General features: G+C 43.8%; 1 protein-coding gene across 12 annotated transcripts in view; it reads left to right on the forward strand.

Moving 5' to 3' along the window:
• Positions 1 to 6,104: 6,104 nt before the first annotated feature.
• Positions 6,105 to 16,961, forward strand: part of IL1R1 (interleukin 1 receptor type 1) — a 69,769-nt gene continuing 58,912 nt past the window's right edge. For 9 of the 12 annotated variants that reach the window (XR_003524904.1, XM_027624020.2, XM_027624025.2 and 6 more), the window contains exon 1: positions 6,105 to 6,402. Coding sequence is in view for 7 of the 12 variants with exons in the window: in XM_027624019.2 (XP_027479820.1) it covers positions 6,400 to 6,402 (3 nt within the window). In the remaining 5 variants the exon portion in view is untranslated. The remainder of the gene's footprint in view (positions 6,403 to 16,961) is intronic. The other 3 variants (XM_027624028.1, XM_027624029.2, XM_027624030.1) reach the window with 1 other exon arrangement.

Here is a 16,961-nt window from a genome sequence, read left to right on the forward strand (position 1 = left end):
AGACTTGGGGAAGCCCAGGTGGCTCGGTCAGCTAAGCATCCGACTCTGATTTTAGTTCAGGTCACAATCTGCCCCATGTTCGGCTCTGTGCTCAGCCGGAGTCTATTTCAATCCCTCTCTCTCTGCCCCTCCCCGACTCATGTGCATTCTCAATCTCTCTAAAATAAATAAATAAATCTTAAAAAAATAAATTCTAGACTTGGATTTGCCCTTACTAGCCCCACTTTCCTATTTCAGTGTGTGAATGGTGAGAAAATGCCCTTCCTAACAGTGATTGGCCATGAGAGCAAACCAAACCAAATGAAAACAATCCACAGACTGAAAGAAAAATCAGGGGGCCAAGAAGGGATGGCAGAAGGGAGTCCTGTTAGATGTTCATGCCCACCCCAAGTGGCCTTTGTTTGAGTACTTCAGGGATGGGGCACACACATCATCTTTGGATTTGGTGCATTTCATTGCTGAGAGCTCTGTTGTTACAAAGGTCTTTCTTATATTGGCCTCCAGAACTTTCTGCCACGTTGTCCTAGTTCCATCTCTGGGTTAGGATACCTTGGCTTCTGGCATGGCCTGATGGTTTCCAGGTGTGCAGCTATCAATCCCCTTGGTTTATGGGCCAACAGGAGAGTCTGGATGGCCTTCTCAGGCCAGGAAAGCCCTCGTTATCATTTTGTCAGCATGCCACGATGGGAACATGTTTAGAAAACACTGTTCTGGAGACTGATCTTGAGAGTGACCACCCTCCCTTGTATTAGAAGTCACACTTCCACCAGAGCAGCTAAGCATGCAGTCTCTGATCGCACTCAGGATTCATCGAGGACGTCTCAGTCAATCAAGATCCCCCAGTTTGTTTGGTTTTGTCTTCCACCAATGCTTCTGCTTCTTGTGTGCCCTGGTCTGTACTTACAAAATTAGGTTTGGGAAGAAAGAATAGGGTTTTACATTTGTCTCTGTTAAATTTTGTTTTGTTAGATTGGCCCTGTGGTTCCCTCCTAACGGGATCTTTTGGGTTCCTGATTTACCCACTCAGTGAATTTTTAGTCCATTCTACCTCCGGGTCCCTCATCATGTAAACATGCCAACTTTGCCCTTAGGCTGCAGGAACTTGCACTGGGCCCACCAACTCTGCCTCCAGCCTCTAACTTGGCTTTGTTACCTTCTCTTCTCATCCATACATGGCCTTTGGAAATACTACCAGGATCTACCTCTACACTATCTGGATCTTTTTGGCAATGCTCACTTGTTAAATTTTTTGGCTTCAGATTCTTCCAGTTTGCTTTCTACCCTTGAATTTGCTTTTTTTTGGGGGGAAAATGTATTCCTTCCATTTCTCCCTCCCCTTGTTCTCCTCTACTCTTGACTTACCACAACTGGTGGGTCACCCATGACCGTATGTACACCCAGCCTGGCTGCTTATTTCCTAGGAGGGACCAGAGAGGGCACCTGAGGTTTTCCACTGGAGACCACTCTTCAGGTTGACCCATTTGTCAAGGAGCATGGGTGTTTATGAAAGTATCCAGTTCTACCAACTGTATTCTTGATTTTGCTGACAAGAAAGAGGTTTGCAAATGCTTGCATGAACTCTTGATTCACTGAGTCTGCAATGTTCTGCATAATCTCCCCATCTATAACCCCATCAAACAGATTTAATGAGCCTCCCCAGGTTTGGCTCATTCTTAGTCAACTCATGTTTTCTCTTAGTGATCATGGCTTCATTAAGTGCTAAAAGACTAGTTCTGTAATAATTCATCCAAAATCTTACCTGTTCACTAATCTGTACTTGCAAAATCCCTCAGACCCAGTGATGGATGAGGAAGGTCTCTGGACGTATGAAGTATTAAAAGATGGCGTTCTCTTAAGAGGTTTGATAGGAAGCTGGAAGACATCATGTGACTTGGTGGCCTGGAAGGGTCATGTGGACAATCCGATTTGTTTATATGTTGGTTGCCTGGAGCAGGAGTGAAATCAACATGCAAGTATCAAATCAGATTCTCCCAGGGCTTAACCACAAAGATTACAAGGCGGCCATTTGGCATGATGTGTTAATTTTCCTGTTTAAAGGAACAAAAGTTAAACTAACAGAATGTGTCACTGGAAGGCACTTCAGAGATCATGCAGACCAGTGCTCCTCAAACCTAAATATGCACATGAGTCACCTGGGCACTTTTATTAAAAATGCAGATTCTGATTAAGTAGTTCTGGGGTAGGGACCTGAGAGTCTGTATTTCTGATCTGCTCCCTGGTGATGCTCTTGGCCTATGGCTACACTTTATGTCACAAGGACTTAAGACTACACCCCCCTTTTTTTTCCCAGATGTAGAAAATGAGGTCCAGAGAGATGATTGCCCCAAAGGCGCAATGATGAAGTTAAAGCAGTTTCTTTCATTCAGGTCTGCTGGGGCCCAGGTCAGTGTCCATTTAATTGCAAAATTGCTAGACTGTAAAGCAGAGGTTTACCCTGTCTTAAGGACTCACAGCCTGTGGCAGGAGGGCCAAGGTTAGAGTCCAGGTATGAGCATGAGTGCACACAGATACACACACATGCACCCACACACAGGCTCATGCTCAAAGATATTGCATGTGCTTCTTTATATTCTCCTCTCTCATCAAATGTGATGTGTAGGAAACACATGAATTACAAACACATTAAAGATATTCTTAAATGCAAGTCGATCCTGAATATGTAAACTTTTTCTTAAGGATATTCTGGGAAAGTACATGAGTTGTTTCTGGCTTAAGTATAAATACAGAACGTTCTGGGGTTCTACAGAGACCATGTTACTGATAAAAGTGTGTCATAATGACGTTTTCTATAGTTTGAATAATAAAAGCTCTGGGCTTGGCTCAGTGAGTCCTATGCTCCAGCATTTATAAAGGACCCTGGAGTTTAGAGATTTTCCATTAACTTCTGGTATTGAATTTTTGTTGCCAACTATGACTTTTGTTTTTTTGAACTCCGTGGAGGAACTAAGCAACTGAGAAATCCCAGGCAGAACTGTGTGTGTGTGTGTGTGTGTGTGTGTGTGTGTGTGTGTGTGTGTTCACACATGTTAACTAAACATTGTAGATTCCTGACATTTTTTTCTCCTTGCTGAGAAGCGGAAAGAGGAAGGGAGAAGAAATTGTCGGAATGGAAAAAAGGGTCAGAAAAATCCTTGAAATGAAATCGCTCCCCTTACTGGAGGTTTAGATAAGATGATAAACGAAGCCGATTAGAGAAAAATTGGGGTCACAAACTCCTATTTTGGGAGGCAAATACCTATGGTGGATTAAGCCCATTGTTGCATCTGTAGCCAACTATCTACTGGATAGTAAGCTTCTTGAGGCCAAGGCTGCGTCTTCTAGGTCTTTTTTCACTAATTCCAAAATGCTTAGAAGAGGGTCTTGCACCCAGTGGGAGGCCAGAAGCCTCTCAGGAATGAAATATCATTCATGTTCCAGCATCAGTCACTCCTGGCCAGCAGTCCCAGAAGCTGCTAGCGTGTTTCAGAAGGTAAAAGCCGTGCCTGGGAGCTCATGAGTTGGTGTTTGTCTGGAAGTTGCAAACCACCGCTGACTGTGGCTTCTTCTCTCCTCATTGGCCTCTTCTTGTCCACTCAGAGTCTCTGTTGGTGTTCTCTCTTTCTTTATCGGAGGAAAGAGTGGGAGGAGAAGGAGGAGAGGGAGGAGAGGAAAGAGGGGGAAGAAGGAGGCCAAGGAGGAGGAGGGAGAGGAGCAGGGGAGGAGGGGAAGGGAAGGGGGATAGGAGGGGATGGAGGAGCAGGGCTGAACTGGAGGCAGAAAGATAGCAAGCTGCTTGTGCAGAGGAAAAGGGGTAAGCCTCCTTCCCCTGAGATGCCCCTCTGGGAGTCTGTGTTTAGGACACTTTGAAAACCCAACTTGGCTGACCTGGCTACACCAAAAGGTAGATGTTGGCTCTCATCACTGAACATTCCAGAGATAATATGGGTTGGATCAGTCTCTAGCACTTTCTCTGTAGTTCTCTGGAAACCCCTCCCTTGTGTGTGAGCTTCATTCTCAAGCTCGTTTCTCTCATCTTAAGAAGAGTTCACGTATCAGCCTTAAGTGGACGCTTCCTACCATTGTCAGGTGGAAGCCCCAAGCCTTGCTCTGACTAGACTGCCCCTTGAGCCCTTGCTAGGGCCAGGAGGATGCCGTGTGCCGCCTGGCTTTGCCCTGTAGTGCCCATCCCACGATCTCTCCAGCAGGAACGGTGGGATGACCCTGGTTGGCTCAGACCAGTGGGGCCAACCTAGAGTTGGGGATGGAATTAGTCCCTCAAGGCTCATGTGTACTCCACATCGGAGGAAGGGTGGCAAGTTCACTCTGAACTTTGAAGGTCTTCTCAACTTTCTCACTAGGATTATGTCTTTAACAATCTGTTTATTTACCAGATGGCCAAGACCTGAACACTCATGTTATAGATAGGTTTTAAAAATGTCAGCAAGGGGCACCTGGGTGGCTCAGTTGGTTGGGCATCTTCCTTTGGCTCGGGTTGTGATCCCGGGATCCTGGGTTCTCTGCTCAGTGGGGAGACTGCTTCTCCCTCTCCCTCTGCTGCTCCCCTTGCTTGTGTTCTCCCTCTGTCAAATAAATAAAATCTTTTAAAAAATAAAAATAAAAAAATAAAAATGTCAGCAAAACTACTGCAGGAATGTTGCCTTAAACCTCAAGACCGTTGTGCTTATTCTTAATGTTGTTAAAATCCCTGCCCATGGCTAAAGTAGAACATTTGGTCTCTCAATTAAATTTCATTAACCTACCAATTAATCATGGCCGTTTGGTAATTACCCAGAATGAGAAGGCCTTCCGGGACACCCTCTGGAAAGGATACCAACAAGCATGAGGAAACTGCCTTGTCCCTGAGTACATTCCCAAACAAACAGCACTGATTCCAGGTAAGACGAGAAGAGCAATGTCAGACCGGCTCATCTGGGCTCCACCCTGTCTGGGTAAGGTGTTGAAGGTGTTGACTTTTTTTACACGTTTTCTAAAATGGGTCTAAAAAATTTAAATGTCCTAGACAAATGTCTGATACATAATAAGTGGCTTCTCTTGCTATCTGTTGTTATCATGGAGGCGCCACACGGGTGCAGAGCAGGAAGAATCACCCCAGGATGCAGGGGCGGGGTATGCTTCAGTGAATGGTGGTAAAGATCGGAAGCATGCGGAGCGGGGCAATGAGGGGCGGGGAAATGCGCATGGGGGTGCTGTCACATTCAAAAGGATAAGGAGAGATAGTGGGAGGGTGGTGGCTGCAGAGCATGTGCAAACAAATTTTGAGCAGCGTCAGTTGGTGGCCATCCAGCTGGACAGAGCCTGAGGGGTTCTTGTGAAGGGCAGTGGGAACAAGGCAGAAAGGCATGTTGAGGCCAGCTCATGGAGGAACCTGAAGGGCAAAATGGGAGGTTTGGTCATGCTACAGATTTTTGAGCAGCACTGTGAAAAGCTGGGCCCTGTGTCATGCGGAGAATGTGAATCTGAATGCGGGGCATAGGAGGGGCCAAAGGAGAGAGATAAAAGAGGCAGCGGGGCAGTACCATCTCTCCTGGATGGACTCAGCTGCCTCTGGTGGAAGCCAGAGGCTCTGGCTACAGCCCTGCCCTCCCCTTCTGCCTGCCACAGTCCGATCATCACCCCAAGCCCAGGGGTGATCAGTGGGTCTCCCACCTCCAGGACGCTGACAAGAGAGCCTGGCAGTGCTCCCAGGGCCTGTGGCAGGTGAATGGGCACATCATGAAGGGGCCCCAGGGCTGAAAGATAAAAGGAACTGAAAGGTCCTCCAGGCTCTCGTCTGTGGCTTTCATTACAAGAAGGATCGGGAGGTTGGCAACCGAGGGAGAGGGTATGAGTCCCCATTCCTGGCCTTGACCCATCGAATGATGGGACCCCTGCTAGGCTGGACATGCTGGCAAGCTTTGTCTAGGTCTAACACAAAGTCACATGGGGATAGAGACACAGGCTTGTGAAGCGTTCGATGTGAGTGTGCGGTAAAGCGTGTTGGTATTTCGTAAGCGTTTGGCACGTTTTCGGAATGATTCTGGCTGTCTGCCCAGCTCTGAGTTTCCTGTTCATAGCTCCCCACATGTGTCACTGCTGAGGATTAAAGCCCCCATAGGCTCTGACACAGACGTCACTCAGAGTCTCCTTTCTTTCAGCCGCGGTAAAACTGGGTCTGCTGACAAGATGTGAGGGACACCTCTTGTGCTGCACGGACCAGACCCAAAGCTCTCTGGAAAAAGAAAAGAGGAATTAGCAAGTCTCTCCAGGGCTGACTTCAGAATGCACTTTTGTTTTCTCAGTTGACTTATTTGGGGAAAGAAACGCTGTGGGCTTACCCTCCAAGTCACCGCCTCCTGCAAGGCCAGCCATCCCCAAATGTGCCCACGATGAAGAAGGGAGATGGTAAGATGATTAATTGCACTTCTGGTTTTTGGTCCCATATTTTCCCCTCGTTTTCTTTTTGCTTGCTTCTATACGGACGAAAGATTTAGGAGGGACAAATGGACTTTGATAAAACTGATCATGTTACACTGTTTGTTGAAAACAGGATTTTAAGTATTTCTTGGAGTTATGTGGCTCTGTAGGCATATTTAACCTTAAGATGTGTCTGTGAGTCATATTAGAAGATCGCCTCTGATAATGCATGTTTTACTCTATGGAAGATTAACTATGAAAGATGTGGGAAATATATTTTATAACTATACAGTACTTATAAGCCATAAATAGTTGCATGATGGTAAATTGTGAGGTTTAAGTGAAGGGTATTATAAATAAGAATCTTTTAAAAATGTTGTTGCTGATGTTAGAATTAAGACTTATTTGATCACTTTCCATTAAAATTTGTCAGTTTGAGAGGGGCACAATCTGGCCTGATGTTTGCCTGAAGGCATTGCATTACTATTAACAGATACCCACTGGTTGCATTTAAAGTTATAATGTGTTGTGGACTAGCAAGGCTTGTATGTGCTTCCTCCAGTAAGGGCTTAAAATGTCATTTTAAAAGCACAGCATTTTTCCCCCCCAAGGCTTAACAAATGTTACATCCAGAGCTATAAGGAAAACTCTCAGAAGAGATGATAAACAATGTCCCGTATTTTTTTTATTAGACACGCTTGACTTCTATAATCCTATCAGTAACATTGTTGTGGGAAAGAATAAGAAAATGGGACAGAATCTGGAAGATTAAAGATAGGAAATGAGAACACAAAAATGAGAGCAAAATGAGGTTTACTGTTCAATTCAGTTCAATTCAATTGACAACTCCTTACTTTTATGCAAAATGCTAGTTGGCGCTATGGTGAACAGAGCCTGGGGAGCTGGGTTAGGGAAGGATGTTTCAGATGGTGCAGCTTGTTTGTGAATCTCGCTACCTGCCCACGGACCACTGGAGACCACTGTGTGTGCTAGAGGCCAAGGGAGGGTTTGTGCTCCCTGGAAACATGTGGATCTTTTGGGGAAAGGAAGAAGATAATGCTGCCCAGAAGGAGCAAGGAGCACTTCTTGAGATGAATTTAATCTTCCTAATTCTGGTGATGAATTCAAAGAGATACTTACGGCCTTTCTCAAGTCAGCATGCAGTTGCTAATCTATCCCACAACACCTTCTAGGCACACGCCTACTTGCTTACTTAGGAGAAAACCTTGCTGGGCATGGTCAAGGAATGGCTGAAATCACTTCTAACATATCCCTTGCAAAACTGACAGGACTACTAGCACATCCTTACTGTCAGAAATAAAATAAAAGACATATAGATCAGTAAATAAGATGAAAGATAAAAACCTATCACTATGAGATAAACGCTCATTTCTTTCTACAAAAGTTGTTTGATCACATTATACAGAGAATTTATTAAGGCATGTTGGTAGATATTGGAGTGTTTTCTTTTCTGTTATCAGCATCACAAAACCAACGTACTTATAATGAAACCTTTGTGTCTCTTCTTGATTATTTCCTTGGACTATATTCCCAGAGGGAAAACTGTGGGGTCAAAGGGCATGAGCATTTTTGAAGCTCTTGATCCCTGCCACTAAATTTAATCTAGGAAAGTGCTATTAATTTACACTCCCTCCAGCACTGTATGAATACCATTTTACCACACTTTCACCAACATTAGGTTTTGGCTTTTTTTTTTTAATTAATGTTTTAATCTGATAACTGGCAAAGGCTATTTTGTTGTCTTGATTTGCTTTAAAGGAAGGCTTTGTAAAACCTTTCCACTTCCTATTCTGCCCCTTTGGGTTCAGATTCTAGTCTTTTTTGGTTACTCACATCAAAGCAATCATTTCTTACAGTAATTTATGCTAACCTAATTTCTGGGGACTTTGACCTCATTTGGTGTCGCTCAGTAGGCCTGCTGAGAGCGTTGGGGACTTGGATGCTTTTATTCTGACTTTCTACCATTTCAACAACCCAGGGCAAAGCTCAGTCTTTATGATTTTATTTCCTTTTTGTCTATAAAGTTTAAAGGTAGGGATTGACGTTTCATCCCACCACACGATTGTACTGGGAACAGAGATGAGACAGAGGAAAGTTCTTTGAATAGAAAAGAAGTGAAAAATATAAAACGGTGCAATTACGATTGCTGTTATCATGAAGTTTATTTGTATTCTCATCTTATAAAGTATGTACTTTAGATTGAAGATGGTTTCTATTTCGTTGCTTACTTATCTCACTTGCATGCAGGACAACACACCATTCTTCTTAGATTGCACTGTCGTTGACCCCTTGCTTTGCTCAGTTCTCCTTCTCAAAGGCGGGACTTGTTTTATGTGTTTCTCTCCCTAGGGCCTGGTCTGGGGTCTGACACCGAGCGGGGCTCAATGAATGTTTCTAGAATGAGTCCACAGAAGGGATCTAGGAACATTGTTACCTAACTCTGCAGGGAAAAGAATTTCTTAAAAAGGAATCACAGAAGATTTTGAAAATGGAGATTTTCTGGGGCAGATTGATGATTTTGTTTAATTTCATTTGGGTTGGTGCCCATTTTTATTGAGTGAAACTTTAAAGCTCTTAATGGATATTAAGCAAATGAATACAAGCAAAGGGTAGAACCAGGAAAATGGAGATCATAACTTGTATGTGTAAGACTCATGGACTTGGTGTGAGGATGAAATGTGTTAAAGGGGGGTACAGAGTTTCATTCTGAGCCCCAGCTCAGTGCTAGGCTGTTAGAATCAGAACCAAACTGACAGCAATTGTTTGAACTTGGTACTGGATAAAAAATAATGATGGCTAATACTTAATATGTGAGATCTGGTTCCAGGTCTGAAGGCATGAGAACCAGGAGCACGTAGGGAAAATAGATGTCTCAGCTCAAGTAGTCATGCAAAGTGAATTCAACCTTTCTCTGCCTCTTTGTTCTATTTCAGCCCCCAAGGGATTGGATGATGCCCACCCACCCACACTGGGGAGAGCCTTCTGCTTTACTCAGTTCAAAGGCCTATCTCTTCCAGAAACCCATTCACAGACACACACCAGCTCATTGGGCTCAGTCAAATCAACACATAAAATTAGCCATCACACACACTAATGGTTTATACTCTTCTGCACCTTGTTCTGTATCCACCTCTAACGAGGTGCATTTTTGACCTTTCAGTGGCCTTTTTTTTTTTTTTAAGATTTTATTGCTTTATTTGACAGAGATACACAGCAAGAGAAGGAACACAAGCAGGGGGAGTGTGAGAGGGAGAAGCAGGCCTCCCGCTGAGCAGGGAGTCCGATGTGGGGCTCGATCCCAGGACCCTGGGATGATGACCTGAGCCGAAGGCAGACGCTTAACAACTGAGCCACCCAGGCACCCCTTTCAGTGGACTTTTAAGTTGTTTGCAATCTTTTGCTGTTACAACCAGTGTTGCAATGAATAACAGCCTTGCCTGTGTCATTTTGCAGAAGTGCAAACAAACGTGTTTATTGGCTAAAGTCCTAGAAGTGGAATTGCAGGTCAAAGACTTTGGAATTTGTGATTTTGATATGTATTTCAAAACTGCCCATCCACCTCCCTCCTAAATAATACTTCTGGGAATGTTAGAGAGCATATTTCCCCATGTGCTTATCAACATAGTATGCTAGCCAACTGGTTTTTATTCAACTTTTGTGGTCTTTTGTGGGGAAGAGGTTGACTCGGTGTGTTTTTAAAATTTTCGTATCTCATTTCATGATGGAGGTTTCTTTATTTAGACTTTATTTTTGACAGCAGTTTTAGGTTCACAGTGGAATTAAGGGGAAGGTATAGAGATTTCCCATATATGTTCTCCCCCCTCCCCATTATCAATAGGCTCCCCCATCCCAGGGTGGTACATTAGTTATAGTTGATGAGCCAACACTGACACATCATTATCACCCAAAGTCCGTGGTTGATTGTAGGGTTCTCTCTCGGTGTTGTGCCTTTTATGGGTTTAGACAAGTATATGATGACATGCATACATCATTATGGTATCATACAGAGTATTTTATTGCCCTAAATGTCCTCTGTGCTCTACCTATTCATTCTCCCCACTCCCAGCTGAAACCCCTGGCAACTACTGATCTTTTTACTGTCTTCATAGTTTTGCCTTATCCAGAATGCCATAAAGTTGGAATCAAGCAATGAATAGTCTTTTCAGACTGGCTTCTTTTACTTAGTAGTATGCATTTAAGTTTCTTCCGGGTCTTTTCATGGCTTGATAGTTCATTTCTTTTTAGTGCTAAGTAATATTCCACTGTCTGGATGTACCACAGTTTATTTATCCATGCATCTACTCAATAATATGTTGTTGCTTCCAAGTTTGGGCAATTAATGAATAAAGCTCCTATAAATATCTATGTTCAGGTTCTTGTGTGGATGTAAATTTTCAACTCTTTTATGTAAATACCAAGGGCCACAGTTTCTGGATTGTGTGGTAAGTCTGTTTTTAGTTTTGTAGGAAACTGTCTGTCTTCCAAAGTGGCTATGCCATGTTGCATTCCCAGCAGCAATGAATGAGAGTTCCTGTTGCTCCATATCCTCACCAGCATTTGGTGTTGTCAATGTTCTGGATTTTGGCCATTCTAATAGGTGTGTAGTGGTATTGAGATTGTTTTAAAAATTGTTTGTGATCATAATTTTGGTTTGCTCAGTGATTGTTTTTTGAGGCCATGCTGGGTGTCTAGCCATGGGATGCCATAGTGGGTGAGGGTGATTTGGCTGCTGCCTACAAGGGCCACACAAAAAAACTGGGCAGCAGTATGTATTACACCCATAGCGATTAGCACCATGAAAGAGGCAGACTGGTGCTAAGATGGTGACTGATGAGCTGAGATCTGCCTTAGCCTGGTGGTGGGAGTCCTGGTGGAGGAGGGTGAGTTCTGAGGCACACAGGTGGAAGGCAGAGAGAACAGTGGTGTAGAGCCCTGTTGGAGGAACAGAAGAAGATATGTACAGGGCTGGCCAAGTGTGTGGGAGGGGGTTGGAGGTGAGCTTGGAAACAGGGGCAGGGGGCAGATCACTGTGGGCATTTGGGGTCCCTGTCAAAAGATTGGATTTTATTCTGAATTTTGGGGAGTCTTCAGTTATGGGCTGGAAAGATGGTGGCAGAGTCTGTCAAATCTTACCCACATAGACTATAAATGTTCACCTGGGTGATGGATGCCGTGGGGAGAAGTCATTGTATTTGCCCCAAGAGATAGTGACATGAGTGACCTCTGGTAGAGGGCTGGCTGGCACCCAGGATGCTTCACTCTCTTGTCCAGCCATGAATTCCTGCGTGTGTGTGACAAGTGACAAAAGCTTAGTCTAAACATGTCCATGGAGACATACCACAAATACACATTATACCTCTCCCAGAGATAAAACTCAGTTTACAAAGGCCTTCTCCTTCATTATCTCACACCTTACTAAATTAATCGATCATTTTGACAAATTGTTGTTGCCATGTCCGGTCTGGGCTAGGCCCTGTGCTCCGTGCTCTCGAGAGGAAGAGGAACAGGAGGTGGGAGGCAAAATAGAAAGATTTAGAAAATGAGCAGCAGCTTACAGTCCAGCTTTGAGACCGAAGCAAATGTCAGCAACCGAAAGGAAGGCAGGAAAGAAACAGCAAAAGTGCCTGCCACTTCTGGGTTCCAGAGGAGGACTCTAGCTTTGCAGTGTGGGCCACTCGTGTGCCCGAGGGTCGGCTTCATGCTGAGGAGCCCTCCCAGGACCAGAGCTTCTCCCACATCCTTCCCTGGAGGTACAGGTAGGGTTATTATTCTAACTTCAGAGGTGAAGAATCGAGAGCTTTCCTCAAGGCCACTGAGTGAGCCAGGGGCAGAGTGGGACTGTCCTCTGAGCACTGAAGCCGTGGCTTTCTGTGGTCCAGAAGAGAGCAAATTCTAAGTTTTATTCTCTGGGGAAGGCCCTGAGGAGAGGGCTTCTCTCTACTATGTATCCTCTTTCACTCTGGTCCCTCTGGTTCCAGTCTGATGGAGTTGCTTTGCTTATGAGTCTGCAGTGCTGGGAGAGTCCTGCAGAAGGGGTGTGGATGGACTACAGCCTTAGGTGCCTAATGGTAAGGCTAGAAGCCAAGAAGCACTGCCATTTTGTGAAGAAACATAGGGGACCAAGACAAAGTATTGATGATTGGGTGGACGCTCAGTTTCATCTCAGTGGCACAGGTGGTCATTTGTGGCCAGAGCAGAGTGGGGATTAGTGTGTGTGTGTGTGTGTGTGTGTGTGTGAGATCTGGGATGAAGGCTCCAGGATCTGTTGGCCCCAAAAAGGTGTGAAGGGATGCAGGTTTCTGTGGACATAGGAACATGGAAGTAGGAAGCAGGAAGACTATGAGGTCAGTTTCTTAACTTAAGCTCAGGAAGCTTCTCCTCTTGGTCCAGGGAAAAGAGGGCAGGTTTGCTTCTGAGAAGAAAGGACTCCTCAGGTGAATTCTAGGTACTCAACCTGGACAGAATTGTCCAATCAAAAGCAATGTGGGGAAGGGGATTGCTAAGTGAGAATGGCAGATAAGAAAGGCAGCAAAAGGAAAATTTACCAAAAAAAAAAAAAAAAAGAGTCCAGAAACATATTTGTAAAATTTGAAATATGTCTGTGCTAATTATAATTGAAATAAATATTTTAGGATTCCTAGATTTTTAGGCTTTTGGTTTTCTTACATCTGTGTTCAGCTGGTCCATAACAATGGCATGGTTTGCTTTAAAGACTAAAATTTCAGAAAGGATTTTAGCAAGTTTGATGTCTGAAGCCATCAGGCATTCCCGGAATGAATGATTGATTGAATGAATGAATGAATCAATCAATCAGTGAATGAATGAATGACATTGCTCTAGAACTAGGTGATGGCATGTTTGTGTCTTTTGTGGATGTCTGCCTCTTTTTATAGTTTGAGGGGGGAAATTATTGGACTGTGCTTATAAAGTATCCCCTATCTTGTTTCTAAAGATGCTGAACCTCTTGACAATGAGTTCCTTCTTGACTGAGGTAAGCAGTGTTGCTTTTGATGACTGTAGCCGCTCAGTCATTTTTGCCAACAGCATATTCCAACATGGGCCACAAAACCAACACATTCCAAAGCCATGAGTGCATCCCCCCAAAACTGATGTGGCTTCCCTAATTCTGTTCCCGGAGTTAGTGACAGGGTAGCACTTGACTGGAAATCCTGGGGCAACTTTTCATAGATCTTTTATTATTATTACTTCATTTGTTGGCTTCTTGATCTCTTTGCTGTGGGCCAACTGGCAGCCGCTCTACCCTGGGAATACCAGCAACGCAGTACCCTGCCGCCCTGCCCCGATCTGTCTCCTCCCTATGATTGCTGGGTGCTTTTCAGACATCACCTGTGATCCTTACACAGATTTGGACTGAGGGAGAAAGAGACCCAGAGACAGCAGGTGGTTTCTCAAGATGTTAGAGGCTGATTAACAGAATCAGGATATGAACATGTGTCTGGTGGACTCCCAAACTTCTTTGTATTTCATTGTGCTGAAATGATAGGAGAACTTAAAGAAGGGAAACACAAGTGTATGGAATTGTTCTTTTTCAGATGTGATTAAGGTAGTCATACTTTTATGAGTGTTGACATTTTTCAGAGTTTGTTCACAGGAAGCATGTGATTAAGGCTCCCTCCTTCCACCTCTGATGGGAATTTATCATCCAAATTGGTACATGCTATCTGTAAGCTAGTTTTTTAAAAAGGTATTATATGCAAGGGTTATTTTCTATGCTCTGAAATGGTCAGTAGGTAATATTTAAACTAAAATCAATACAAAGAAATATATATGTAATAGTAAGGTACAAATTAACTTGATAGATATTTCTCTGGAATGATTCAACAGATGCTGCCTGAAGTAGGTGGGAGAAACCTGGTTTTGCAAATACTATCGTCTGTCCATTAAAGAATAATCTGTATATCAAAAAGGCAACTGATAACAGGTGTTGGCAAGATTGTAGAGAAAAGGGAAGCCTTGTGCACTGTTGGTGGGAATTTAAAGTGGTATAGTTACTGTTGAAAATAGTATGGAGGTTCCTCAAAAAAATTAAAAGTAGAACTACCAAATGATCTAGCAATCCCACTTCTGGGTGTATATCCAAGGAAATAGAAACAGGATCTTGGGGAGATATCTTCACTGCCATGTTTATTGCAGCATTATTCACAATAGCCAAGGTCTGGACACAACCTAAGTATTCGTCAACAGGTGAATGGATAAAGAAGATGTGGTATACATATGCAATGGGATATTATTCAGCCATGAGAAAGAAGGAAATCTTGCCATATACATATACAACCAACCATAACATGGATGAAGTATTAGGCTAAGTGAGATAAGCCAGACAGAGAAAGACAAAGATTGTATGATATCGCTTACATGTAGTCTAAAAAAACTGAACTCAGAGCAGCAGAGCAGAGTGGTATTACCAGGGGCTGAGGGGAAATGCAAGGGAAGTGGAGAGATTTTGATCGAAGGTTAAAAACTTCTGGTTATGAGATTGACAGTTTTGGGGATCTAAGGTACAACATGGCGATTATAGCTAATATATCATATTACATACTTGAAAGTTGTCAAGAGAGTGGATCGTAAATGTTCTCACCACAAAAAAGTAGTGGTAATTATATGTTGGGTTGGAGGTGTTAGCTCATGGTATGGTGGTAATCATTTTGCAATATATAAATGTATCAGATTAACACCTTGTACACTTTAAACTTACACAAGATTATATTGATATACATATACATTACACAGTTATATTGATGTACATATACATACACATATAATGTAGCTGGGAATGCAAAGACTCATGGGATTTCTTTCCTAGAAGGAAATACATGATTATAATCTGTGGTGATAGAATGTGTGCTTAGATTTCATTGATTTAAAAAATCTCATGTGAACTTGCCGTGACTACCTCTTTTGAATACATTTCCCCCAAGGATTAAGCATTTCTCTAGCTTAACACAGTGGGTTACTGAGCTGACTCACAAGGAGAAAGGGAGGTTACGGTTTTGCTATTGTAATAATGTGGGAAATTACACCCAACATCACTCACCATGCTTGAGTATTTATCATTAACCTCAAATTCTGAGATTTATTTAACTGCAAGATCAGAGTTCTAAACTTCTTTTTCCGCATTGAAATTGTTAAGAATACTGGTAAGATAACGTGACAAGTGTACAGAAACTACGTTCACAAGAAAGTGAAAAATGCTGCGGGAGGGAGGGAGGGGTGGTGGAGACAGGTACTTCCTTGAGTCTGGAACTGATGTCCAAATTGTAAATTATTGTTTTAGGGAAACCTGTTGTGTGGCCCTGAGGCTGAACTCTCTCTTCCTTTACCTGGCCACAGTCTGCTGGGGCCCTGTAGAAAATGGGTTTTGCTGTGTTAGTGAACCACAGTTTTGTACAAATAGAATAATCCAGGTCTGCTGGATAGGATCACCCTCTATGGTCTAGGTCAGAGGTCATCAATCCTGGCTGCATGTTGGAATCACCTGGGGAGCTTTAAAAAAATACTGCTGCCCGAGTCCCACCATCAGAGGTTCTGATGTGATTGGTCTGGGTCTCAGCACAGGGATTAAAAAAAACTCACCAGGTGGTTTTACCATGCAGCTGGTATAATGTGGGTTGAGAACCACTGACCTGGGAAGTAGACAGCCATAAATTCAGTAAATTACATGAGTAAACAAGAAGCTGACTAGAACAAGCCTGTCCAGAGCGATTGCCAAATCCTACCTGCTGGGGGAATTGAGTCCATTTCCCAGAAAACCTTGTCCCCAGAAGTTATCAAAGGCTCTCTCTGTCCTGTCCGTGTGGTTTGAATTTTCTAAGGCTTGGTGGGCATTCATTGTGTAAATGTCGCTGCTGTCATTTATTTGGCAAAGATGCAAATGTCTACTCAGTTCAAGCTACAGTCAGTCAGAGAAAAGAGCCTACTTCTAAGCATTTGAGTATCAGGGGAGTGAAGGGCTCATGTAAAATGAAATTGGGGGTTGCCAGTGCCATCAGAGGGCGGGAGGTGAAGCCAAGGGTTCAGGGGAGTGGGAGAGAGTAGTCCCCCCTTTCCCCTGGTCGGAGGGGTGGGAAAACCCTCTGGAAGGAGCGCACAGTATTTGGGAAGGACTTGGAAGGGTGGGGAGGAGCACTTGAACTGGAGGAGGAAGGGTGACATTCTCGGGGGAGGGAAAAAGGTAGCCCCTGGGAAAACTGGCAGGAGGCAAATGTCTGCACAGAGGTAGAGTCAGGGGAGAGCAAGGTGGCTCTAGGACCTGAAACCGAGTGATCTGGCTTCATCCCAGAGCAGTGGGGGACCCTGCACAGCAAGGTTTGACTGCCAACGTTGAAGCAAAGGGCAAGTAGGGGCTTGCCTAGTATTACTTATTCAGCTAACATGGATCATTCGGAAGAAAAGTGTGTTTTGGTCTAACCATCCATTTTGACGAGGTGAGAAAGAAGCCCACATAGGTTACACAGGCCGGTTTTGCTTTGACAAGTGGGTGTATTGCGTTCAGTTGGTTCAGACTT

This window comes from Zalophus californianus, chromosome 8 (genome assembly GCF_009762305.2).
Source record: "Zalophus californianus isolate mZalCal1 chromosome 8, mZalCal1.pri.v2, whole genome shotgun sequence".
Classification (NCBI taxonomy): Eukaryota; Metazoa; Chordata; class Mammalia; order Carnivora; family Otariidae; genus Zalophus; species Zalophus californianus.